Here is a 27,925-nt window from a genome sequence, read left to right on the forward strand (position 1 = left end):
ATTTAATGATCACTTAGAATGTCTAATCAGAGAGTCTAGTGAAAAACAAATGTTAAATAAAAATATGTTTACCTAACTTTATAAATCGGGGTTCTTTTGTAAGTAATATATGTTTAGGAGATATCAGTTATATCCTGACAGTGTATCATTACAGTTTACCCAAGAAAACTGTTAAATGTCACCAAAACACGCAGCCAGAATCTATCAAAAAGAACTAATATTTCCTAAATTTAAAACTACATTCAAAAGAAACCCGATTTGATACCCTGTTCTAAAAATAACCAGTCAATTTGAATAATCAACTAAATAATAAGTGCCCGTTACATTTATTCTTTCGAACACGTACATAGAAATAATTTGGCAACAATGCACATATTTTTAATATGTACATTGTGGATAAACTTAATATACTTAATATCTTGAAAACCCACAATATTCTAATGGACCGGCTTCACAAACAGTATGTGTACATTTCTTACGAAAATATACTTATAACGAAATGACGACTTATAAATAAAAGATCGAGTCTTTGACCCTCATATAGTTAGCCATACAAAGAAATAAAACAACAGCAAAAAAGAGATATAAACGGATTATTTATAATACGTATAGTTTCGCTTATTATATAAATGTATCAATGTAAAAAAGTTTACTTTTCCGTTCTAAATTTTATTTTAGGATTCACTTTCCTTGTGTCGTTGTCGGTATAAAATTTCCTGTAATTTACGTTCTTGTAATTTACATTTGGTGCTTGATTATTCTTGCCTTCTGCCTTCTTGTTTTCTTCAGATTCTTTCTTGAGATCTACACGGCCAGCTTGCCCCTTTCGTTCCGTTTTATCGGCTGACATTTTCCGCTTGCGCTGGCTCTTCGTTTCTTGAACGTCGTCTTCGATAACAATCGTTTCGGGAACTTCAGCCGCGTCATTATTTGTTTCTTGTTCGATTTTCGCTTTTGCTTGCTGCAACTGAGCAAGCACTTCTGTTTTCATCTGTTCGTTTTCTTTCAATATTGCCGTAATTTTTGCTTCCTTAATTTTGTATTCTTTTATTTCCTCCACCTGTAAGCATATTTATCCATTTTAATTCTCACATTATTGATAGTGATTAACCAAAGTGAGAATACTAAAGATCATATAGGAATATACTAATAATAATCTTTATTCACTCACAATGATGCTTATAATTTCTAATTGCACTTTAAAATAACTAAAATATTAGTTATTTTTGTGAGAGGGTGAAGTCGGAACTAGTTAAAACCTGTACTACAGATCTCCAGGCTCTCACAGGACATTACAGTACAATATAAAATATCTTAAACTATATTAAATATTTGTTTTCTAAAGTATATTTATACAAATTATTGGTTTGAAGCGCAAGTAAGTATTTCTACGTGTTATGTAGGGATATAAAAACTTTGTAGCAATTTAATATACATTTACATCAATCAAATATTAATCCAGAAGTGCACTGGCTATGTGGTGACTGTATACAAAATACACTGGCTCTTATTACCTCTTCTGAGATAACATTTGGGAAAATTATTATTTTTATTATTCCTTTAAAGAAAATCATTCCATCATCGTCCGTTATAAATATATTTATTCATTCTAATAAATTACAATACATTTGCATTCGGACTATTATTATATACTCATATATTCTGGTATCTTACTATAAAATCTAACATGATTAAAATTACCGTCGCTAAAACCGATTAGTCGTTATAAGCGAAATTGTTATATATAAATTCTAATGTAGATAATACATAAAAATAAACACTGGTATGGTTTATTGACTCGTAACCTAGACAACAATGAATAGCCAATATTAAAAATATTTACCTGAGCTAACGTTCGGTATTTCTTATAACGGTCGTATGGTGGAATAAATAACTTTGCGTCAACGTTCAAGCCCGATACCTGTAAAGAAGTACATATATTTTATACGTTAGTAAGACTAGGTTTAGTTCGCGGTTTCGTAGTAAGTATTCAATCGTACTGTAATTCATTTTTCTATTCTATTTATATTATTACATACTAGCTGACCCGCGCAACTACGACTACTTCACACTCACTTAACATATTAATTTTTAATGCGGTGCTATTTTTTTTTCGGACTACACTAATCCTTTTTGCCGCAGCTGGCCTTTACAGCTTCACTGGACAATAGGGGGCGAGTGCAGATGGCACTCCAAACCCGCAGAAGGACTTATGGAGTGGGTAAACGCCAACTCCCGCCTGACGGATACGACTTTAGTCTGACTCTGACTACATTACTAGGGGGTTCGAACCTCGGCTCAGGCCGTCGTAATTTCGATCCCCGTTTGAATAGGACGAGGGACCGATCAGAGGGGTTCTCCCTGTACATCTTATGCGGTGTCATTTTGGAGGACAAACATTTTATACCTCTGTACCCTGTAGTTTCACTGCTATATCTCACCATTCAGCCGAAACACCTGACAAAGCGTGTTTGACGTTTGAAAAATGTATGGCAGTGGTACCATTGGAGACGTCTTTATGTTTCTAGTACTATTAATAAATTTCCTTGGTAGTCTAGTGCGATTTAGCACACCGCTTTACTTCCGATGGTCGCGGGTTCGATTCCTCTATTACTTGTTTTCATGAGTCTGATGGCTATGTATATTATGATTTTGCTATGTATATTATGTATGTATTTACAAGAAACAAGTATGTATGTATTTATTAGCAGTTGTCTAATACCCATAACAGAACCTCTGCTTACCGTGGGACTAGATGGCGCTGGGTCATTGTCCAAAAATAAATTACTTTGGACAATTAAATTTAATTATTTAATTTAATTTAATTAATGAAATCTAATACTTACAATGCCAACTTTCTTGTCAGGAATTTCTTCAAAAGCCTCTTCAGTAATTTCTTCGAAAGCCTGTATAGTGGGCTTACAAAGTCCTGTATAGTCTGCTGCCAATAGTGCAGCACCATCCACGGACATTGGTAGGTCTTCACTGTAAAATAAATATAATGCTTTCTGTCAATATATATATTCATAAACTAACGTAAAATTAATGACTTGGGCCGTGTTGCAACTGCCCTAATAACATCAATAGGGTTATTAATGTGATATTGATGATCATTATTGTGTGGGATGAGTGGGTACTCATCCCACACAAGCATAATAGAAACGGTAATAATTTCACTAGCTAGCTATTTAGCTGGGCTTAATTACCACTATCGTCGAATAAAAAACAAATACATTATATATATTATTTCCTATAAACCTTTACATGTTTTTGTGTACAAGAAGAACCATAACAGTGATAAACTAGATATTCTAGCTTTAGACTAAAAATTAAATACTAATTTATACATTGCCTTAATGATTGGTAGATATTCGAATATTATAATATAATTTGGAGTCTAAGAATTCAATATATGTAGCCATCAAATGTTATTTTCAAACCGTAATATAAAATTGAGGGAATTTAATTATTTCAAAAGCAGATAAGATTTATAATAATTAAAATTTCCATTGTAAATGAACCCCGATTTTGAATATTTAATCTGGCTTCCTGAATATGCTTTCGTTGCTTTTGATTTTATTAATCTAGTAAAATTTTAAATTAAACCATGATGTGACCAGTTTTGGCGCAATATATAACATTAAGTCTGAAAATATGTAAATAATAATATTGTGAAAGAATATTTTATTTAAGTTAATGGGAAATTATTATGTTTAATAAAAAGGGTTGAAAACGTCTTTTTTTTTTCAAAATAATTCGATAATGGTATGAAATATGAAAAAATATTTCAGATAAAACACAGGTTCTCATCATACTTTCATAAAATATCTTACATGAATAAATGATTTTTGAATTTGAATAAATCTAAAACATTATATATATATATAATTTATTTATACTTCATACACGGTTTTATTTACATTACAGTGTGTCACAATTGTACATACCTCATATCTGGAAAGTACGTGAGATCGTGGACGTTGTACAAGATTGGGTGATGCATGGTATTCACCATGTTTCTAATGCTGGCCGGCATATGATAAAGTTGGGGCTCCACAGGCAACTGGCGGCACTGGTGGGACAATTCATAAATTAATTAGGATTTTTTAAAATTAAGTACGTAGCCACACGATGAAAGGTAACATTATAATATTATAACAATATGGTAACCAAATAAACATGAACAGCTAAGGAATGTGGTCAGGGATATCACAGGATCATATGGTGTCACGTTATCCTGTGACACCCATGATACGACTAAAGTTGCATAAGAGTCTAATAGGTCCGCATGAATAGACCAAATAGATAAAGCTATTTGAAAAAGTCTTGATCGTTTGACCAGTACAGCATTCCAGAGATATAAGGTGTCATATTATATGACTTATTTTCTTAGTTGTATATTGAATGTTTTTTCTATTTTATTATTTCATTGAATTAGTGCTAATCGGTGGTTTGTATTCACACACTTAAACTTAAATTGTAAGTAAGAATAAATTATTTAAAAGAGCAACACACAAGTTTCTTGCTTGTTCTTCTTGTGATGAGACAGCATTCCGAATGAGCGGTAGATTAAAAAAAAATGTTATGACTATTCAAAAGTGCTTCAATGTAAGTTTATTTGAATAAATGATTTTCTATTCTATTCTATTATGTTGATATGCACTAAAACTGTCAAATTTATAACCGAAACAGGGGCGGAAGGGAAGAAAATAAAACTAGTATAAAAATCATTGTAGATAAAATCCGCCTCTACTAGAATCATGTAATGTTTACAATATCTGGGATTAAGGTGATGGTACATTGTGTGGGCAGCGTTCGGGAAGCTCCGACATATCTTTTCGTCCAAATTACCGCAGTGTCTCAAGACGAAGGTTTATGACCATTGTGCTGCCAGTGTTGACTTACGACAGAGACGTGGTGGTAAACTATGGGCCTCATGAATAAACTTAGAGTCCCTCTGAGGGCAATGGAGACTCCTATGCTCGTAGTTTATCTGCGTGATCGTATCAGAAATGAGGAGATCCGCAGAAGAACCAGAGTGACCGACATAGCTTGAAAAATTGCGAAACTGAACTGGCAATGGCTAGGGCACATTGCTCGTAGGACAGATGGACGATGGGGCAGTAAAGTCCTCGAGTGGTGACCGCGGACCGGAAGACGCAGCGTGGGAAGTCGTCCGTTAAGGTAGACAGACGATCTGGTCAAGATCGCTGGAAGACTTTGGATGCGAGCAGCGCAGGACCGATCATCGTGGAGATCTTTGTTCAGTAGTGGATGTCTTCCGGGCTAAAATGATTATGATGATATTATGTGGAAGCATAGATAAAAAATTCATACCGATAACACCATTTTGTGTATGGTGTTTAAGTGTTGTTTCACGAAGGGTGGCATTGGATGGCAGCAAGCGTTGACGCCCTGCATCTCTCTCGGCAAGGTCTCCGCGAGTAATAGCAACATGTGGTTCGGTAGGAGATATCTGTAACCAATTATGTATATTAGGTGATACTTAGACTTTTGTGTTTTTATATACATTATTTATGTTGCTATAATTAGGTCTTAACAGTCAGCTCGCACCATGGCTAGTGTAACCTAGTCGAATCGTCGAAAGTTAATACTTTATTCACTATAAAATTATTCGTGTTAAAATAAGATTAAGAACATAAACATGTATGTCAGGGTTGCGATAAAATATTGTATACTTTAATTGAATTAAATTATTTAATAAATAATCAAAGTCGAAATATTATAATATATGACATTTATGGTTGTGTTTAATGTTGCGTTTGCGTGTTGTTTTATTTTTAATGTGTTTTTATGGATATTTAAAGAAATATTAGTATTCTCTTCTCTTTTTCAATAAAAATTATAAGATCTTGAAATTACATAATTTAAAAAAAAATTGTAAAATGATTTAACTGTTGTATTAATAGTCAAACCATTCATTATCTAGGACAGGATTCCTTCGAATATTTAGTGAAATAACCTGATTATGAACAAAAATTTAAAAAAATTAACTGTTAGTATTAAAATTTGGATAATCACCGTTTCTAGATGTTTTAGATATCGCATATCATCAGCAAAACATTAAAATGAAGAGATCGACTTACGTAGTACTTTCATCGTGTAACCTCGCTTGTGCATCACGCCACTTGTAAATCATCTTCAAAGCGGCCATCTGTTGTGAATTGAAATTTTTCTTGGAACTCAAATACAGAGGCACATGACTGTCCTCATGTAAGACTGTCTTGTTGTATGTCTGCAATAAAATCATATTTATGTTGTACACATAAAATAAGGAATGAAGAAGTGCTTGAAAGGGTTAAGAACCAGATCATAGATATTATTGATATTCTCAAAAAATACGGGGAAAAATGTTAGGGCACTTGATACGACACGACGAACTAACTAATAACATTATCAAAGGAAAAATAGATGGAAAGAGAGGAAGAGGAAGACCAAGACACAGCTACATCAAACAAGTTGAAGAAAAAGTTGGAGTCGTGTAGTAGCAACAGCTAAATAGGCTGATAGAAGATCGTGGAAGGTGGCGGGAGCTCCATCGACAAGAGCGCAGCTCAGAAATTATGTATGAATGAATTAACATCTCTATCACAAAAGAAGATTGTAGCATACTAATATTGGCTGAAAGGGTTGTTAGTAACGGGGAATAGTGGCTCTATTACTAGCGTGAAAGTGTTCTGGGCACATAACCTGAAAATAAAACACATTGGTAGCAATAGCAAGACTGGTGTCTCATTTACTGTTGTACGGCCCAGATAATTGTACTAATAGTTTAAACTACTATACTATGAGACAGATGGCGTTAGTTGTCTCTAAAACGAGAATGTTTTTATATAAAATCTATCAAGGGCTGTCATTAATTCCCAGGTAATTTATCATGAAAAGTAACTGACCTGATCTCATGCTCATGCAATTGTCATCCACTGGTGCCCTGCCAATTATTCAGAATAAGACTCATTACACAAAACCGGATAATTATAAGTGTGGCTTATACAATTTTTTTACTCATTCTTATTATCTGTAACCGTATTCTCAATGTATGGTTGATTGATATTAATGTCTTATAGACTTACGTTGTTACAAATGTGTCTGCTATTTTCGAATACGGAGAGCAACAGTTTTGGATGTCCAGCAGACGCCTCCAATAATTCTTGCTTCATCTGTCTCCATATATAAAGCAGATAGTGCGTGTCCAGTCGAGCGTAATGTATGAGCTCTTCTGGTAATGGCCGAATACGCCAGTCTGCCAGCTGGTATCTAAAATTATAGAAAATAAATCATATATAACAAACATTTTTTTTGTTTTTTTTACTGATATCGCATCATAGAAGTTCTTAGTAGCAGGGGGCACAGTGACATAAAGAAAGATAATATAAAAGCTGGTAGATTGAGTTGTGTGACTATAAATAATTATTTACATCCACCGTCCCCTCCAATCAAACATGTTTTAACGAAACATTATTCTACAATTACAAGCATAAATAAAATGTCAATACATATAAATCCCACAAATTATAAGCGAAACTCGGGGGAGTCACTACTAATTTTTAATCTGGATACTGTTGAATATTTAAAATAAATATTGTATTATTAATTTAGATCTACTCAAATTTATTGTTGAGAAGTCTTCATCGGATATAGATATTTTATTCATGAAATAGAATTTGCAAACTGTTTATCTGCTGTAACAGATAATACAAATACGATTTGGTACGTCTACCTAGTTTTCGAATTAAATAAAAAAAATTCTAACTTTTTATCAGTGTTTACATTGCAATAGTGCAAAAGTAAATTCTTCAAAGCCAGTCCGGAGAACTGCAGTGCTCTGGCAGCTTGGTGCGTATCAAACAACCCAACGAGGTAAACACCAAAATCCCTTTGTAGCCAAATCACGTCGCTTTCAGCACCGTGGAAGACCTTAAAATAGAAAAAAAAGACTAAACTCGAGGTACATAGACACAAAAAAGAATAAATAAGGATCCAAGATTCGAGGGATCCAATAGTTCTACATTTTGAAGTACGTTTATAAATATATATATTTATATAATGTAATATTAAACTGTGTCCCATATTTATAATGTAATATTAAATTGTATTAAAAAAGGTAATAAACATAGAGATGTTTGTCACATTTTCTAACACAGTTAAATGGCGGAATCGATCTTAATAAAATCAGAGGTGAATATTGCTTGCATCTGTAGAAATAACATAGACCCTTATCTAAAGAAATAGTTGTAGTCGCGGAAAATGCTTATTATTCTATATATTTAAACAAGTAATTATCTAATGGCGTATACACTGTAGTTAAATTATCATAATATAAAAAAACAACACTTAAATTCTATCACGTATCAAATACCTTATTTATAGGTAATAGGAGGTACAAGTATACGGGGCCCACTCATCAAAAACGCAAGAGAAAAAATCAAAATCGGCCGAGCTGCTTAGGAGTTCCGAATACTGTCTACAAAGTACAATGAACTTAATAAACACAAGTCATGACTTGTTACATACAAGTCATGAAATTTTGTTTATCTCAATAATTGTACAAATCCTAATATCAATAAATACCTTTATAAATTTGTCAACATGATTATCTTTGCCTTTGTTTTAGATGATATGTTTATATTTATAATTAATAAAAAACTAAAAGCACTCATTACTCTTTACACTTTTTTTACAAAAATCATCTAAATACCCAAAAATCCTCCTATTTTGTAATTTGACACAGTCATAGATTACATGTAAGAAGGTAGAAAATAATATTTTTTAAATACATTAAATTTATAAAAATCACTGTAGACACTACTATGCATTGGTGGGAAAGTGGATTGTTAGTAATGTGGACTCATGACCCCATTACTAGCAATGTACAATATCAGGTTGACCTTCACTCGGTTCCCCCTGGAAACCATCATGATAAATTCCTGATGAATTTGTCACGATGAACTAACTGGCCTGACCTCATTTACAGCTCATCATCCTCCACTGGTGCCCCGCCAGCGTAAACCGTTAGCGCAGGCAAGCACATCATTCCATTAACGTCCATAAAAAAAAACTACTATGCATTTGTAATGTTAATAATGGTCAAATTTGGCCACTGGATAACCACTTGTTATGAGTATTATAACAATACTCACTTTTAACTTTTTCGGATTCGTGAAAACCAAATTCAGCTTGTGTATATGTTCGCGTAATGCCAACGCGTCGATTAAAAAATCGCCACCTTCGTTCGTTGTTATTTGAATTAGGCAAGTTATACCTGAAAACAATATTTTTAATGTTACTATGTGATAAATATTGAAGGATTTGAGACGAAGGAACGTTATTAAGATATGTAATAATACATTTTTTTTTCGGACTACTCTAATGCTGTTGGCCGTAGCTGGCCTTTACAGCTTCACCGGACGATAGGGGGCGAGTGTAGATGGACTCCAAACCCGCGGAAGGACTTGTGGAGTGGTTGAAGGCCAACTCCCGCCTGACGGATACTACTTTAGTCTGAGCGCACCACTAGGAGTTCGAACCTCGGCTCAGGCCGTAATATCGATCCCCGTTTGAATTGGACGGGGAATCGATCGAAGGGGTAATAGACATATATAAAGAAATTAAATTAAATTAATAGACATTTAAAAAGAAACACTATGTTTTATAAGAGTTATGACATCCCAATGAGGATAGCACTAATATAAACTTACAAGCTTCTAAAAAGAAACTTTGCGTAGTTTTACAATTGAGGCATTTGATTATAAAGACAAAAACTTATAAAAGAATATGCTTGAAAATATGACTTGTTTCGTTATTAAAAAATGTTAGACAGATTTAACAATACATTATTTTGTTCACGAGCGAGGTAAGTGACATATGACAGTAACAGTTGCAAATGGATATTCGTAATAAAAATGTATGAAATAATGAATGAGAATAGATCGTCAGTTATCACCACAGTTGTCTGTATAACTCGTTATAAATGTACTCAATGTTATAATGTTTTAAGACGGCATTAATTTATTATATATAAGATAGTCATATATAAAGTCATAATCTATACATATAAATAAAATTGGAGTGTCTGTTTGTAATACCTTTTACAATTTTTGTCTGTATGTCCGTCGGTCTGTTTGTTTCGGCTCTCTGAAATGGCTGGACCGATTTTAACGGCACTTTTTTGGCAGGCAGCTGATGTAATAACGAGTAACATAGGCTACATTTATTTTATAAAAATAAAGTTATATTCCACGCGGACGAAGTCGCGGGAACAGCTAGTATAAAATAAAGTAGCTGTCTGTCACTTTGTATGCTTAAATCTTAAAACTACGCAACGGATTTTGAAGCTGTTTTCTTTAATAGATAGAGTGATTCACAAGGAAGATTTATATATATAATACATGTACACCCGCGCGAAGCCGGGGCGAGAAGCTAGTAAGATATAAAACTATCTGTAATGGCTGAATCTAAACTATTCTAAAAGAATAAGAATACTTTCAAATAAGTTTTCTGTATTAGCTACGGCTATAGTATAAGACTTGTTTTTACTCGCCCGAGGCGGAACCCCAGCTGCGCGGCAATCCTGCCCAATTAGGCGACATCTCGCTAATTTACAAATCTAGTACGCGTATAATTGAAACCATCCGAAATTAACAGATAATATTCACAATATCCCTGGATACTATATAAATAATCGGACAGTCTTGGTGGTCTAGTGGTTTAGCATACCGCTTTAATATCCGATGGTAGCGGGTTCGATTCCTCGCACGGTCCAAACATTTGTATTCATAAGTACGATTGTCTGTATCAATCTTGGTGTTTTATATGTATAATATGTTATTTAATGACAAAAAATTGTATCCCTATATTTATATCAGTTGTCTAGTAACCATAACAGAAGCTCTATATATTGTGTCCCACATATATAACTTTCTACAACGTACATACGTCGATAAACGTTCTATACTGAACGAACCTCTTGGGGTATTCTGCAATATAATGTATTCAATGATATATTTACTTACCCTGGTATGTTCTGTAAGAGTGATGCTCAACATCAACCGCCAGCTCCTTTACCGTGTCCAGGTGTTTGACAAGCTCATCTATTTGGGACTCTGTGTCAATATATGTAAGGTTCGTTTCTTCCAATGAAGGAGGAAACGAATTAGTGTCCGGATCAGGGTCAATAAACTCAGAGGGAGGGTGATACAAATCCAACTCCACTTTATAAGGATGTTCATATCTGTTGACAATTGAATTGATAAAGAAATTAATATGTGCGAAATTAAATAAGTGAACCATAGCTGCACGGCGAGCGTTGGTTTGTCTGGTTTAAATCCGGTCAGGTCTCAATAGAATCACACTACGCTTTCATTGCAACTTGGCTCATTTGATAAAATTATTCATTTCATACTAGCTGTGCCCGCGGTTTCACCCGCATGATATTTATAGCCTATATGTTATTCCGATCTGATATATCAGCTATATAACTGTAAATTTACATCAAAATCCGTGGAGTAGTTTTTGCGTTAAAGAGTAACAAACATCCACATTCTTTCGCGATTGTAATATTACTAAGATAAGACACTAATCTAACATATATATACTATACAAAACATGAAAGTTAAAGCGTGTCTGTTAGTCTTATTCTAGCCTAAATGTACGCATGTTAATCAAATTTGATACGAATACAGTTGGTATACAATTACACCGTTACAGTCCAGCTCAGTATATAGATCCAATTGAGAAGAACTGGCAAGTAACACAATTGAATTACTTTTTTTTAAAGCCAGTATATTTACAATGTATATTTATATAGGTGTCTATGTCTAACATTAAATGAAAATCCCTTGCATGAACACCTACTGCCAAGCACGCTCGTCATTATTATTTCGTAACCAAATATCGTTACTATATCTTAATAATAATTATTAGGACATAATAGATGTATTAAATTCTGTTTGTAACAAATTCGTGTTTATGCCGACTTACGTAATTTGATCTACAGCAGGCACTGCGTATGTGACATAGAAAATGTGTGTGAAATCGTAATATTTATATACATACATTCAATGTCATTCAACTCTTCTAATCAGCCTATTGATGTTCGTGAATAATATGCAAATTATTATTATCATCAATTACATCGATACGCTATCTCAATTTAGAATTACTGTCACTATGACATTGTAAACATATTCTGTTAATATGTTGTAAGTAATGTCAATTTACAATATCAATAGAATACTAGCTGTGCCCGCGACTGTGACTAAGTGGAAAAGTAATTTTAACTAAATAAAGAAAAAATAATTAATAAGCTAACCCAAAAAAATCCAAAGAAAAAAGTTTCATCATTCTAACTTAAAAAATGACAAATTTTCATTCAAATTCTCGAATGAAAATTTGTCATTTTTTAAGTTAGAATGATGAAACTTTTTTCTTTAATTGATGATAACTTTTAGCTTATTAATTATTTTTTTCTTTATTTAGTTAAAATTACTTTCTCAATCTCAATCTCTATTTTACCCTCTTAAGGGTAAGAATTTTACAAACTTAGAATTCCATATTTATTTATATTTAATCAACAGCCTAAAAAATAAGTTTTAAGCTTCTAGCTTTAAAAATGACGAACGATAATTATATACAACCTTGCATCACCCCTTTTAACACCTTACAATCCTTTTTTTACATTAAAAAGTACCTTATATGCTTCCTCGGGCTATAGACTATCAGGGTATATGTACCAAATTTCATTTAAATCGGTTAGACAGGTCAGACAAACTTACTTTAGCTTTTATAATATTAGTAAGGATGATTGTTACGTAAACCCAAGTCAATCGGGATCGTCGACCTATCAAGTCAAATTCTTTCTCTCTATCAGATACCTATTTCAGTTGTGAAAAACAAGAGCTGATACACTTTTTAATATTATTATTATTAATTTCAATCAGTTATAATCTAAAATAAAAAATATATATCGTATTAGCGTTGTAATAGTCTGTCTGACATGATTAAGGTACCGAAAATCAATTGTCTAAACAAACGCCAGACAAGGTCGTTTCCAAACCAATCGTTTAGGGTCTGCAAGTTTATATTCGTATCTATTGTAGTATAAAGGTTATTAACATCCCTATTTTCGAAAAAACAATCGTTTTTAGAGTATTCATGGAATACCTGCATATATATATTTTGCTATATCGTGAAGCTTCAGTGAGAGCACTTAAGGGTAGGAGCCTCGAGCCTTTGTACAGGCTGTGGGGGTGAACCACCCCCGTGTCGTTCATTTACTCCCTACAGAGGGCGAAGCCGGCTACAGCTCTGCAGCCGTCTAAGTAAAATAAAATAAAATGACAAGCGAGAGGCGCTGTCGGTTTCGGCCGTCGCCCTGGGGTAGCTAGTTACAAAGGGTATACCAATTCGAAATCCAGTAATAGTATTAAAGAGACAGGAGAACTTTTTCAAAGAAGCAAAATAATGAAAAGAAAGTATTTTGTATGAATACAAGTAGCGAGGTCAAGTGATCAATTCAGTATAAACGTTTAAAATGTACTTTCAATATTCATTGCACTTATTAGTGAAAGAGGGTTCATTTTCATGACTAGTCTATCTGGCTTCAATATCCTTTATTACTAAGCCTGCATTGTACTGCTTTGTTATTATTTTGAAAGTTGTGAGCATTTATTCATTTGAGCTGGAGTGAGTGGAAATACTGGTAGGGGATGCCCTAGACGGACATACGCCGACTTAATTACAAAAGGGTCAAACATAAAGCACCCCTAACCGGCGAGCTTGTATGAATAGACTCATGAATGTAAAGGAATCAATAGAGATATATATGAATCAGAACATTTGGCGTTGCATTGTCTCTGCCCACCTCAATGGAAGAGATTCTCGACGGTACACAGGAATACCACAGTATTTGTACGACAAGTCTGATTAGTGTAGTATGTACATACATACTTATATATACATATGTATATTGCGATATGAAGTATATTAGGTATTGCAAACGAAGCACCAAGTTGTAAATAATTAGCTGTTAATACGCAACGCTAGCAGTGTCAATACGTAAATACAAAAACGCTGTATTGTCAAACACGCGAAATTAAAACTGCTAATTTACTGCGCAATATTCTAAACGTTGCGTTCCATAAGATCCCTCTACGAAGTATTAGAAAACAATAAAAAATATATTAATAAAATCGATTAAGTCGTTCTGAAGTTGCGTGACTAAGAAGGAATTCATTTTTATATGTATAATTTTTTTCACTATTGTAGTTACTTATTGCTTACTATGACCTGCATATTCAGAGGATGTATTACATAATTTTAAAATAAATATTTGAGAGTGCGTATAATTATATTAATCTACCCGTTTCTATAAAATATTGGCCGACTAATCCAGACAGCGAGGTGCCGTAACGATGATTCCCTAACAGCGCTCGTACATACAGATTGAGTTTTAAACTTGGTTTTAACGTTTTATCCTTGTTTGTTATCCTATTGATTGTAAGTACATCCAACACGAATGACAAACCTGACGCATCCCAGACAGTAACATTCTAAAGGTCATTTCCTTATTGGTACAGTATCATATTGGTTTCGAAGCAGTGCACTGATTCTTTAATGGCGGTATACAACACAATAAGTGTTTCCTGCCTAGCGCACCGTATACTGCGCATCTGCCGCGATGTTACAAAGTAACGCATACTGTACCATTTAATTCGAAAACTGCCCAAGGACCTTAGACGAGACACAAACATCGACGTCTTTCTTATTCCTCAAAATACAGATTACTGTTGGAGTCGTAATTATAAATTAAACGATTATACATACATTTTAATACCTATCTACGTACGTGCCTACACATATTATATTACTTTAAATACTGGATGATTCTTATGATGTTCTTAGAAAATAAATGGTTATACTCGATACGAAGTAGAAGCACCATGCGTAGTCAATCTATAATAACAATCTATACTTAGCCTTGACACAGAAGCTTTGAATTATCCCTGAAAATAGAGTACAAAGGTGCACCCTCCAGTAGTAAAGTGTCGGAATAAAGTAGCAAAATGAACACAAATGCGCCATGCGTGCTTGTACCTTTTGTCGCATTTTTTAATCCGATAAACAAATTCATCCCATGAATACTCTTGATAGTTGACAGTCCAAATAATGGCAAATCCTTTTAATTGAGGACCGGACGATCGAGTCCCATTGTAGGACAACATTAAATTGTACACACAGTTTTGTCCTTCGCGGAGATAATAATGACATGTGAAGTGAATTACAATATACAAACACACTTAACACTCACCCAACGACCTCGCCGTCTTCATTGTAAAGAATATTCAAAGCAAGGGGTTTGATGTTATTTGGCTTGTCCGATATTTTTGGTACCCACAAGCTCTCGGAGTTATCAATAGTGTCTTTGAATGTCAACTGTGGTCGAGGTATATTCTTAGCTCCAATAAAGGTAGTGGAACCCATCTGAAAATAATTACACAAATATAGAACATGTAACAAAAAATATTCCATGAACGCATTTCGTTCAACATCATCCACTAAATCGATCATCCGTATAGAGTTCCTTTTGAAAATTTAGATGTTTATGGAAAAGAAATATTAAATACAAGTTTACAATGACATGGGTGAGCACCGTAGCATTATAAGCCGTATTGTTTAAAAACATAATCTTATATAGACCAGATATAATAAAAATTACATATACATTGTAGTTTGTAAATAAATAAAAAGAACAGACTGTATACTATAATTTAAATTCTGATGGCTACTTCTGGCGGTTTCAAATATGTAACATCGGTACATTTCTAACTAAAACATAAAAAAAATTGTATGTTATATCTCGATCCGCTTCTAAACCATTTATCCGATCTTGATAAAATAAGTGTTGTAATTGTATAAATAAATCACTCAGCATAAATAAATCGAAATATCTTTGTTCATGTAGGTCAATACAGATTCTTATAATATGTCAATTCTACCGTCAGTTCGGAGTGCCTATTGGCTCTTAACTTAATCTTTTAATTTTGGCGTATACATGTTTACAAAAAATACATATTGATTTTTAATTAATGTTACGGAGAATAGAGTGAGAAGTAAAAACCATATGCCACTGCAATTCTGTTAAAAGAAGAGAATCCAATCAGTGGCCATAACCCGAACAAACTAGTCCCTACAAGCGGCACACGGTTACGAGTATGATGGATGAGCCAACCATGAAGCATTTTCGAGGGAGGCACATAGAGCCGGCACACCACGCCGCCACAAATTTGAACTTTATAGCGAGCGTGATTGTTAATTGTCTCAAGTTACTCCACTACGTCATTTATAGTATTTAGAGCATAGGTTATATTAATCACAGTATTAACACATTACAACACAGTATTTAAATTACAATGTCATTTATAATTTTTTAACCAGTTACTCTATCATAACGAAATATTAAATATTGATAACTATGTCAATATGGGAAACATTTAATGTCCATTATTTGAGTTCTAACGCTCGGACATGATCCAATGAGTTTTGAGGACTTTCCAAATTGTTCTAGTCTGAGTAATAAAGTCTATGGTCGACGGCATCCAATGGCATCCTGTGAATCTTCCCAGACACTGATAATTAATAATAATAATAATAATATTTATTCTTGATACGCATTTACATTTTTAATTTACTGTAGTTCTACACTGGGCTCGCAGGCCTGTATTGTAGAAACTGGAGTGACTTATTATTGAGTACATTTTACATGTTTACCCTTCGTATTAATAGCTATTTGAAAAATGGAACTTGTATTAAGTTATGTCGGCATAAGTGAGAGATCGTCCTTTCGTAAATACGAGTCGCTGTAAATGTCTTTTCAGAAAACTTACTAAGTACTGCTTAAATTGAAATAGGCCTAAATGTCGTTATATTCTCATTATCAAAGACTTAAACAGATTTATTCAGATGAAATTTTGATCAGTGGATCAAGATATTTTCACAGTATTATTTTGAGCATTGCTCAAGTTGAATATTTGAGTTATATGTGAAGCAATTTAGTTAGTAGTTATATTTATAATAGACTAGCGACCCGCCCAAGCTTCACACGGGCCTAGTAGGTATAGGAGGTTCTTCTTTTATTAAAACTATTATGTGTCGTAACTGATGTAATGAAAACGAAAGTCATGAACGCAAGGATTTATAGCATTTTTATGAAATGAAATGAAATGAATTTTACTTGAAGAAAACAGTTAGACAATGGTTAGATAATGGTAAAAGAATTAGATAAAATCCAGGTCAATAATATTATTGGCAACTGTATAATTGTACCAACGTATGGGCATACAATTATTAATAAGTTACAATTAAAAAATAATATCTATATGTCAAATTAAAATAATTATTTCTTATTGACAATAATAATTATATATTAACAATAACATTTAAACAATATACAAATGTCGACAATCATCAACTATACATTCTCTAATCTAATATCATAAAAATACTTGTCCAATGACCAGTTAATATAATCAGACCTTAAAGAAATTGTAGTAAAGATGTTTCAAAAGATGATGAAAAGACAAACGTGCAAATATCGAGTACATACATGCAAAGCAACGGAAGAATAGCAAAGGTCTTAAATGATTCTCTACATCCAACATTGCAGTGTTCTAATACATTTTTAGATTTAAAAGCTCTATCTAAGTCACATGAGTTGCCTCAAAGCAATCCAGAGGGTACCAATGAAAAAAGACTTATGAAATGCACTGAACGCAAACTGCGTAAAGTGACTACTTGGCGGAGTTTGAATAATGCAAATACAATCAACAATTTTGTGGAGATGTTCCAGTTCAAGTTCTCATCTAGCGTAATTCCTAAGAAAATAGTAGAATCAGTAAATCTTTCTTGTTCCAACGTGCATTACATTTAAGTCAATATGGACTTGAGTATGTTTTGAATGAATGCACTTAGTTTTATGTAGATTAATTTCCAAGTTATTATTCTTTAACCATATTATAACTCTATCCAATATACCATTAATGCCATTTTAAACTTTGCTTTATTTATACACTTACATAGTAATGTACAGTCACCTGCAAACAGAATACACTTTTGGTAAATATAATCTGTCAAGTAGTTTATATACAGGAGGAAAAGTAATGGACTCAGAATACTTCCTTGTGGTACTCCATTTTTATTAAATTTAAACTGATAACATATTGATTGTCATGCATTTTTTTTTGCATATTCATTAATTCAGTACATAGCTTTCTTCTGTCTTGAAGGTGAAGCTGAAGCCTCCAAACCAATCCAATAGAATTCACCTGATACCTAAGGTGTCTAATTTTTAAATAATGCTTCATATTCTATACTATCGAAAGGTTTTATCAAGGAATAGTGCTACTGTCGGAATTCTATTATTGGTATTCTCACAGACATCTATTATTAAGTGGTAAAATGCAAGCCATGTAGATTTCCTCTCTGAAAACTAAATTGCATAAGTTTGACGATATTATTCTTTACAATAAAATTGTAGCCATAACTTTCTGTATTTTTTTACAAACTTGGATTTTTTTACCATGAATAAGTTAATCATACAAGTTAAAGGAATAGTCAGATGATGTGAACATAATTATCATTTTCGTCTTTATGTGATCATATTCTGTAGAGTTGGTACGACTTAGGGGCTCCAAAGATTTTGCGTTCTTCTTTTTTAAATACAGGAGCCAGAAATACGTAGTCTAACCTTAACTATATTAGAATTAAAAATAAACAAAATATTACATTTCAATTTTCATTGTTTTCTCATTTTCACGCCAATCATTTATCAAATATTTTTGTGATATTAAAACGTTCCGCGCTCCATCAAAGCTGAAGACCAGCCATCGTCTAGTCCCAATCTTAATCCACTGGATTCTGATTTATGTTCAGTTTTATAGAGTATAGCTTGTTCTAATCGCCATAATAATTCGGAGTCTCTAAAGCAATCGATAAGTTTGGCCGTGAAGAATTTTTCCATAGAAAGACTACGTGCTTCTATTGATAACTGGGCTCAATATTTAAAGGACCGTATTGCAGCCAACGGAGATCATTTAGAATAAGCTTCATATATTTTTAAACTGTGTGTTTGCAGTAATAAATGTTATATGCAATAATAAAAATAATTATTTTTCCTTGTAACAATATTTATGGCAAGCCTAGGTATTACATACATTTGATATTTTTAATTTGCTGTTTTCCAATTACTTTTACTATAAATATTATTCGAAATGTCAATGAAGTAGTCATTAAATATGTTCACAACGTTATTTATCTTGCCTATAGTCTTATTTTTATAAATTGTACTAATGTCATGTTTCAATATGGGTGAGTCAATATGTTTTCGCATGACTGTCGAAGAATTTATTTTAGCATTAAGCATTTAATATTTTTATAATATTGCACTTAGACTATATGACGACTTTAAACATTTAGTCGCTTCGAGAGGTATTGTTAAAAAGTAGTTATCAAAAGTAATATAACGTGATCGGAGTAGCTTGCAAAAACTAGTCTATATAGTTATGAGAGGCAATAATTGAACATTATACATTAATACAAGTGAAAACTTCTAGAAAATTAAATGAACAATTCACACAATGCCACCCAGTCCCAAGCTACGAAGAGATATACTAGACAACTGATATAAATACTTTGATATACATATCTAACTATTCAGATATACATACATACATACATACAGATATGTATGTATAAAATAAATAATCATATACGAGAAAATAACTATTTACCGAGGAATCCAACTCGCTACCATTGTAAATAAAGCAGTGTGCTAAACCACCAGAATGCCGAGGCAGTCCTGAAAGTACTGTAGTATACTTCCTAACCGTCTGATCAACATGGTAACAGTCGAGTTGACGAATTATCTAATGTTAATTTCTGTTATATTATTAAAAAAAATAGCACTAACCTGTATCTTCGCAATTACAGGCTTATTATTCCACGATGACACTTTCCCCATGGATTTTATGAAATTGTCACTTGGTGCATTAACACCACTTTTTGTGTCTAAGTTTATATTAACTCTGTCTAACGTAGAGTCATTCACATCAATAATTTTGTCCGTATTGTCTTGAATATCATCGCTGTTATAAAAATACGAGAAAATTAATATCATGTTACCTAGTATAAGGCTATCCAGAAATTACGTTACACCAAAGTTTAGTAATTTTTAACCCCCAAATTAAAATCTAAGATATCACAACATCACCAAATCTAAAAGCTCTCCCAGGAGGTTGAGAAGCTTCCTAGATTTCGTGATTTATTACGTAGACCTAATTTATGGATTGCCGTTGTCCTGTACGAGGAAATGCAGATGATTTTGTAGCATCTTATACATTAAGAAACTACATTCAAATAAGTAACTTACGAATAAATTTGATAGTCTTATTTTTATAGTTTGATTATTTTTAATCTATATTTTATATCTATAAAATCGCTGATACTGTCAGAAGCTTTCGCGAAGCTAAGTAAGCATGTCGTTTTATGCGATGAAATTAATTGCACGATAACAGAAATTTAATTATAGAGTACAACAGCCATTCTCATGTATATATCAACTATCAGGCACTTGCATTTACAAATCAAGTTGCACGGTCTTCACGGCAACGTGACAGAAGGGCCAATCAATCTCAAAGAAATAGATTTCGCGTATGTTCTATTAGACTAATTATATAAATAGTATACGTTCAATTATATATACAGCACAGCCAATAGAAAAAAACATAAATTGTATAAAAAAAAATAAAAAAAAATAAAACAATATACAGTATAATTGTAAACTCATTGTAGTTCTGGTATTAAAAGAGCAAAATATACTGAAATACTGAAATATCGCTATAAAAAATAGTTAATTCAGAAAAAAGTCAAAATTTTAAATTGTGGCAACCCTAAAAGTAATAGTTTCAAAGTTTTTACAATATTCTAAAATTTATATAATTTATTCTAAATAATAAAATAAAAATAAATGAGTGAAAGACATAATCAATTTCTTGTACTAGACAACACTAAATTATTCGCGATCTCGTTTGCACATAGTAGTGGTGTATTTTACAAGGTCAAATTAATTGGCATCAATTTTGTGCTCTCGATCTGATTTGTATTTGATATCAATTTCTAGATTTTGACCTTAGATTGGTCTACAAATTGAATCCTGTAGCTTATTAATTCATAAAAGCAGACAGTCTGTCTGCCGTTAATTGGCCACCGCTGACTATGATAAGTCTACAAGCTATTTAAATCAAATTAAGTTTTATAGTTAAATTAAGACATTTGTTGACTGGGAATCAGCTGAAATCTTAATTTAGCTGAACTGTTGTACATAGAGATGATAATGGCTTGAAGTAAATAAAGCCTATTCAGACATTGATAAATTTCGCGAAGCTTGTGACAGATTTCATAAATTGTTTAATAAACAAATTTGCATTTATAACTATTATATTAGTGCAAATATGTACGTTTTTAATTATTGTCATAACTACAAAAATAAGACTATACATATAAAAGCATACAACAATAGGTAGTTAATTAATAAAAACCATTTTAACATAACTACTATCAACGCTGAAAAGGATTTTTATTCAATTCTTCATTTTTTAATGAAATTTGACGTGAAGAGTGTTTCAAGAGAGACAATGTATTTGAAGAAAACATATTTTTAAATACAAATACATATAATGTAAACTGTAATTTGGACTGATACATAATACATATGTCGTAAGACGTAGATTGTGAATTAAATATTATAATATAGATTGAGGCGCGAATCTCAATCTGAACGCATACAACTAACGTACAAATAAATTATTCGCATTTGATTTGGACTCACCACCATTGATTTGGTGTTTATGTTGTAAACCACCACAGCTCACCTTATTATTATTAATATTATAAACGCGAAAGTTTGTGAGTATGGATGGATGTTTGTTACTCTTTCACAGAAAAACTACATCGGATTTTGATGAAACGTTACAAAAATATAACTATACATCAGAATAACATACAGGCTATAAATTTCACGCGCGTGAAACCGCGGGCACTGATAGTATGTATACCATTTTCATACATATATAAAATATACCATTATGACTTTTATAACAGATGGGGTAAGCTGAGGAATTGTGCATTCCCAATATTGTGATAGATTTCCGTGAGCCTACTGCCGTCTCAATAAAATAAAGTGAGTTTTTCGTCTATGTTTACTACACTGGAGAATCGATCCCAAGTATAATTTTACATACAAAGTTTTTTATTTGGTGTCAATCTATTTGAACTCACAACCTGTTTGTTATTATTTCTAATAGATAATTAGATTAAGTTCTACTTACTATTTCAGCTTCACAGAAGGCAGCTCGCTGGTAACTATTTTATTGGATTGTGCAACAACATTTACACTTAACTGGCCCTTAACAATGTTAAAATTTGTATATGTTTTGAACATATTATGAGAGGCACCTGTTGGCAGTTTATTTGACGTTCTGATTGTTTTGTTCATAGATGAGTATCCATCCTGAAAATTAAAAAAAACACTAAGAAATGCATACTTAAATAAATAATAATATTAATAGTAATAATAATAGCTTAGATAACTCTTATCTTTTAAGTTTACAATCGTTCCAAATATATATTTATTATATTCTGCAGTAACTGTGTTCCTTTTAGTTTATAGTTGATTGATTTTCATCTTCAGATGATCACGATGTGACATAGTCAAGTTCCTCCAAGTTTTTACATTAATTTGCTCTTTTAGTCAAACCTGCTGTCTTCCTAATATCATCTTCCCACATTTTAATATGTCTGACTATACTTCTTATGTATCCTCTTGGGTAACACAGTACTGTTTTCGTCCATATAGGTATGATTTCCCTAATCGTATGCCCTGTTCACCTCCACTTCATCTTCAAGAACTATTAAGTAGCTTTCAGCAATTTAGTGACATTAACAAGGCTTGATGCGTATCACTGAGTTGAGTTCGTGTTAAAACAGGCATATCTCAAAATTAATCATCTAGACACAAGATTGGAATTTCCGCAATATAACGCTATTAGTAAGTTAGATGAGGAGCTTATTATTGTTGTGTCTCCTTTTACTGCAGTTCCATGCAGCCATCCTCTTGTGATTAACCTAACTATTGACACTTCACCGTAATTAGGCAAACATAACAATAACATTTGGAGTTGAGTCATTATATATTTTTTAGAAATAAATTCATAGGACATTTTAGACGCTTACGAACGTAATTTTTTTTTATATTATAATTTTTCCCTACCATCCAGTTCACTATACAGATTCAATTGAGAAAAAGCGGCAAGATTTAAATAGAAATTAATTTTTAAAAGTTAATAAGTTAGGCTTAGAATATATTAAATAAGCGTTGCAAAAATGTTGAATTAGTGAAAAAAAAATAGTTTAAATAATTTATAATTGTATAATTATATTAATAAGTGCAATAATATGTTAGTGGAAAGCAAAAAGTTATATGGCATTAATACAAATTAACCAAGTTTAAAAATCAAGAGTTTAGAATACTCATGATATAAATGCAAAGTATATTATCTCACAAAAACAAATCACGGTGCACGTTTTAGTAATGGATGATGCTGACCGTTATTAGTCGTTGACTACGCATTTCATATGTCATCTTACAAATTTATCGAATAATAATTCAGTTTCAACTGTGCTGAAGTCTAGTTAAGGAAATTTGTGTCAACAACAGTAACCTTAAATGTAGCACAATAGTCAAAACATTACTAAAGGCTCGTGGTCTATAACTTATAAATTTTCACATGTATTCAAATATTTAATTTAAAAAATGAAGTAACTACTTCTGTAACTACTTCAACCGAGATATCCTCTGGGATATCTCGGTTGAAGTAGTTAGTTCATTCATAGATATTGTTGCTCGTTATCTAGCCACTATTTTCTATAAATGTGAAATAGTAGCTAGATAAAATAATGACGTTCTTCCACAACTATATAAATTTAGCAAATGAAGTTCACTATTTAAATTTGAGCTAGGCAACTACAGACCTATTCCTATTTTGCTAGTTCCAAGCTAAGGTATTTGAAAAGATTAAGTATATTTGTCCAATGTTAAAGTACTTCAGATATAACAGACTGCTTCACAGTCATACGCTTATTACACATATTCTAATCATGGGAGAAGTACCATGATATACTCAGGGTTTTTCTGACCTATCAAAGGCATTTGATTGCGTGGATCACAAAATACTTTTGTACAGGGTCAAACATTATGATATTAGAAATAATGATCTAAATTTAATGTAAACTTATCTAGAGCATAGGGTCCAAACTGTAGATATTGATGGTGTAAAATCTGAAGGAAAAGATGATAAGATGGAGGATCAAACTTAGGCCTACTCTTTTTAATTTACATAAATGACCTTCCTATATGGTATAAAAAAATTACAGATATATTGTTTGCGGATGCAACTTTGTTAGTTTTTAAAATTGAATCAATTAGATGATGTAAATTCAAAGTCACATATTCTGCTCTCTTTGCTATATTAAATTTATTTACATGTAATAATGTACTATTAAATTCCAACAAAGCAAAGTGTATTAAATTGACAGTTTCTAATGTAATAAATATGCACTTATTGCTTAATGATGAAATAATACATTTTGTTAATGATACAGTTTTTTTACAGTTGTGGGGTAAAGCAATCAATGTCATAGGCTGGGTCATTGGACTCCCAGAAATATGGTTGAGCGTAGTGATGGCTGGCTCCTCCGTCATACTCATCAACGAGTGCTGCTTTTGTAGAGACTAGTCTGCTCTAATCACTAGGACTAATTGAATCATATTATGTATTTAATATTAGGACTTTAAGTGCCAGTAGGTGGTAAGTCAATATATTCACTGTAGGTCACTATGCACAATATGGAATAATTATATGGGATTATATGGGAACTTTGAAGTTACTCTTTTAAGCAATAAATAAGTAGACAATCTGAATTACATAAGTAAAATCAATGCAAAGTTAATTACTTTACATATTAATGAATAAAAGTTATTACATATTAATTTTAATTAATAATCTGTACTAATATATTAATTAGGTTAACTTTGTATGTTTGGGGTAATCTCCGGTTCTGCTGATCTGATGTTAAGAATTCTTTCACTGTTAGAAAAGTATATTATCCACGAGCGTTAAAGGATATATAACATCACGCTACAGTCAATAGGATAGTCAGAGTATCAATGAAAAATGTTAAAATTATGCAAAATATCAGTTATACTGAATTAAAATGTCGGTGCCAATATCTATCTTTTATACACTATAAACATTTTTATGATCAGCAAATTTCTTCTAAATTAATGCATTATTTGTGAATGTGATTTTATAAACATGTAATTAATCTTTATACAAATGAATAGTTATATATTTTGAACAAAAGTGTCCTTTACATGATTTGATTTCTAGGATAACTTTAATAGATATGATAAATATCTTAGTTTCAATAAAAGAAGCACCTTACTGACTACCTGACATATTAACACAGTTTAGAAATCCTTATAAAAACAAATAGCTAAATCAAAATGGAAATTTCATGGAGATAAAGTTTCCTTTTTACAGCATGTTAGGGAGTCTATCAGAAGACAAAAATAAATTATAAAACTGTTCTTTTTAAAATCTTAGAATATTAGTGCATTACTTTCACACATGCTAAAATACCAGCCTTACTAAATGTGTTGAGCAGATTAAATATATTAGGCCCGTGCAAAGCCGAAACCAAAGAGTTGCTGTATATAATATATTACATACAAATTAATAAATGCATATTAGTTATAAGAATTAATTATTATTGTAACTAAAATCCCAGTTCCCACTCAGGCATTCTTTACTGGCAATATTGCATTGAATACTATTACATATCTTAATTTGTTTTAATACAAAACACTAGAAAAAATCATGCTACAGTTATTTGTATCAACCAGATTATATTCCATACCTTCCAAGGTCTATAGACAGGACAGTGTTTTGTAAGACCATGACATATTCTACATAATTTGATATTAACATACAATATAATAGATCGATTGATACAGTCCATATTATATATTTATAATACATATGAAAAGTCTGAATCTATGTTAATGCCAAATTATTATCAAGAATACATTTTGTTTAGACAAGTTTTATAGAATGAGGTCAAGTTAATATACATGAAATTATATTTGTTTAACCAATAATTTTTAATTGCCTTTCAGGATTTTACATAAGTATATTATAAGAGAGTAACATAGTCCGTATTTAACAAAGGCAGTACTGCAGAACTTGATAAATAAATTATATTAGATATATAAATATGTAACTTTTTTAAGTTAGGGATGGATTATTTACATCATTATGGTTTTACAAAATTTTGAAGCTATGGAATAATATTGTAGTGGTCTTTTATATTTTATATGTATGACTGTAAACATAGTCTGGACTGTTACAATTAAATTTACATTTGAATTTGGAATCAATCATTCTGTTATTGAATGTGTTTTCTCATTTCCATGTCAATCCGTTGTCAAATATTTTTGTGTTATTAAAATTGAGTGGAGTGACAAAGAGAATGGAATCACTGATTATTAATTATGAATGAGATTTTTTAACAATTTATCAATATTTTAACAAGCAGGATGACTGTGTTTGTTCTCAAAGCTCTAAAGAAGCTTCCTATTAGTCAACAAAGTACAACAACATAGATACATATTACTCCACTTCAGTGATGTTTTGGTGGGGTGTTAGCTATGAAAGATAAATAGATAATTTAAATATTTTTATGTAGTAGCAAAAACAAATATAAAACAGTTATGACTTAGATAAAATACAATTGTATTACAACAAAAAATTGTTAATCAAATAATGTTTCATTATTAAACAATAATTTTTAACCGAATTCCAATTAAAAGCACGTGCACCACGCTCTGTGCGTGTTGTACGTGCCTTTAACAAATTTTTCTCTGTCTCTCAGCATATGAAAGCAGGACAATGATCTAGATTTCTAGAAGTTCTTCATATTGCCTGCTCCGCGGGTACCTACGTAATCATGTGCTTATTTCATTGTTCATCAATAGAAATCCCAATATAATATAAACCGCCCTATTTATGCAATATTACCAGTAAAATAATATTCTGTTATTATAAACAGTAACAATAAATACTTTAATTCAATAATAATAAAAACAGAATATGTTATCCACGCGAACACATGCTTATTGTTGTGATTATACTCACTCCGTCTCTAAAACGCAAATCACGCACCTGTGTGACTGATGTCAAATGGGGATAAAATTCAGGTGCTTCGGGATTCAAAAGCGAATTCATTTTGTTAAAAAAACAATTCGAATCTACGAGCACAAATCAGGTATATTCAATTTACTTGTTGTTCAAAGCAAGTCTGGATAAATTGTGATGAAACTAAAATAAATGGCGAATGATACATTTCACAATCACAATACAGATAACTGCTAGTATTTGCAGCACAGAGAAATTAACCATCACTGACAACTGTCAGTCAAATGTCAGTCATTTTAATACAAGTAACTAGCTAAGAAAATCTTATAGAGAAAACTCTATGGAATGGTTATTTTATTAAGTTTACGTTTCCTACCGCCCGGGCGCCCCGCTCAGAAACGTCTAAGACCCTTAAAGATTTGGATTCCCATTTGCGACAGAGATTGACTTTAGACTTTTATAAGCAAGTAAAATGGTCTTATTTGTGTTAATAAACTAAATGTGCATTCTTTAATGTATGAGTAAGAATTAATCAGTTAATAAAATCGCAGTAAATTAATATATTTATTAGAAAAACTTAAATCACATGTTATCGGAAA

At 32.0% G+C, this 27,925-nt stretch overlaps 1 protein-coding gene across 2 annotated transcripts; it reads right to left on the reverse strand.

The window, feature by feature from the left end:
* LOC131849289 (exosome component 10) lies at positions 1-27,555 on the reverse strand. Of its 2 annotated transcripts, none has more exons than XM_059199329.1 (14): positions 27,354-27,555; positions 22,401-22,582; positions 19,985-20,159; positions 15,329-15,501; positions 11,034-11,251; positions 9,162-9,283; positions 7,775-7,938; positions 7,095-7,278; positions 6,108-6,256; positions 5,338-5,476; positions 3,948-4,072; positions 2,847-2,985; positions 1,844-1,921; positions 1-1,060 (listed from the first exon to the last, which is right to left on the reverse strand). In XM_059199329.1, exons 1-14 carry the CDS (start codon positions 27,414-27,416, stop codon positions 650-652), a joined length of 2,322 nt encoding a protein of 773 aa, XP_059055312.1. In that variant the 5' UTR covers positions 27,417-27,555; the 3' UTR covers positions 1-649. The 2 variants fall into 2 exon arrangements, with proteins under 2 accessions (XP_059055312.1, XP_059055310.1); XM_059199327.1 differs by having other exon boundaries at positions 27,327-27,555.
* Between the last annotated feature and the right edge of the window lie 370 nt (positions 27,556-27,925).

This window comes from Achroia grisella, unplaced genomic scaffold (assembly GCF_030625045.1).
Source record: "Achroia grisella isolate CSIRO2021 unplaced genomic scaffold, CSIRO_AGI_Agris_v1 utg640, whole genome shotgun sequence".
NCBI lineage: Eukaryota > Metazoa > Arthropoda > Insecta > Lepidoptera > Pyralidae > Achroia > Achroia grisella.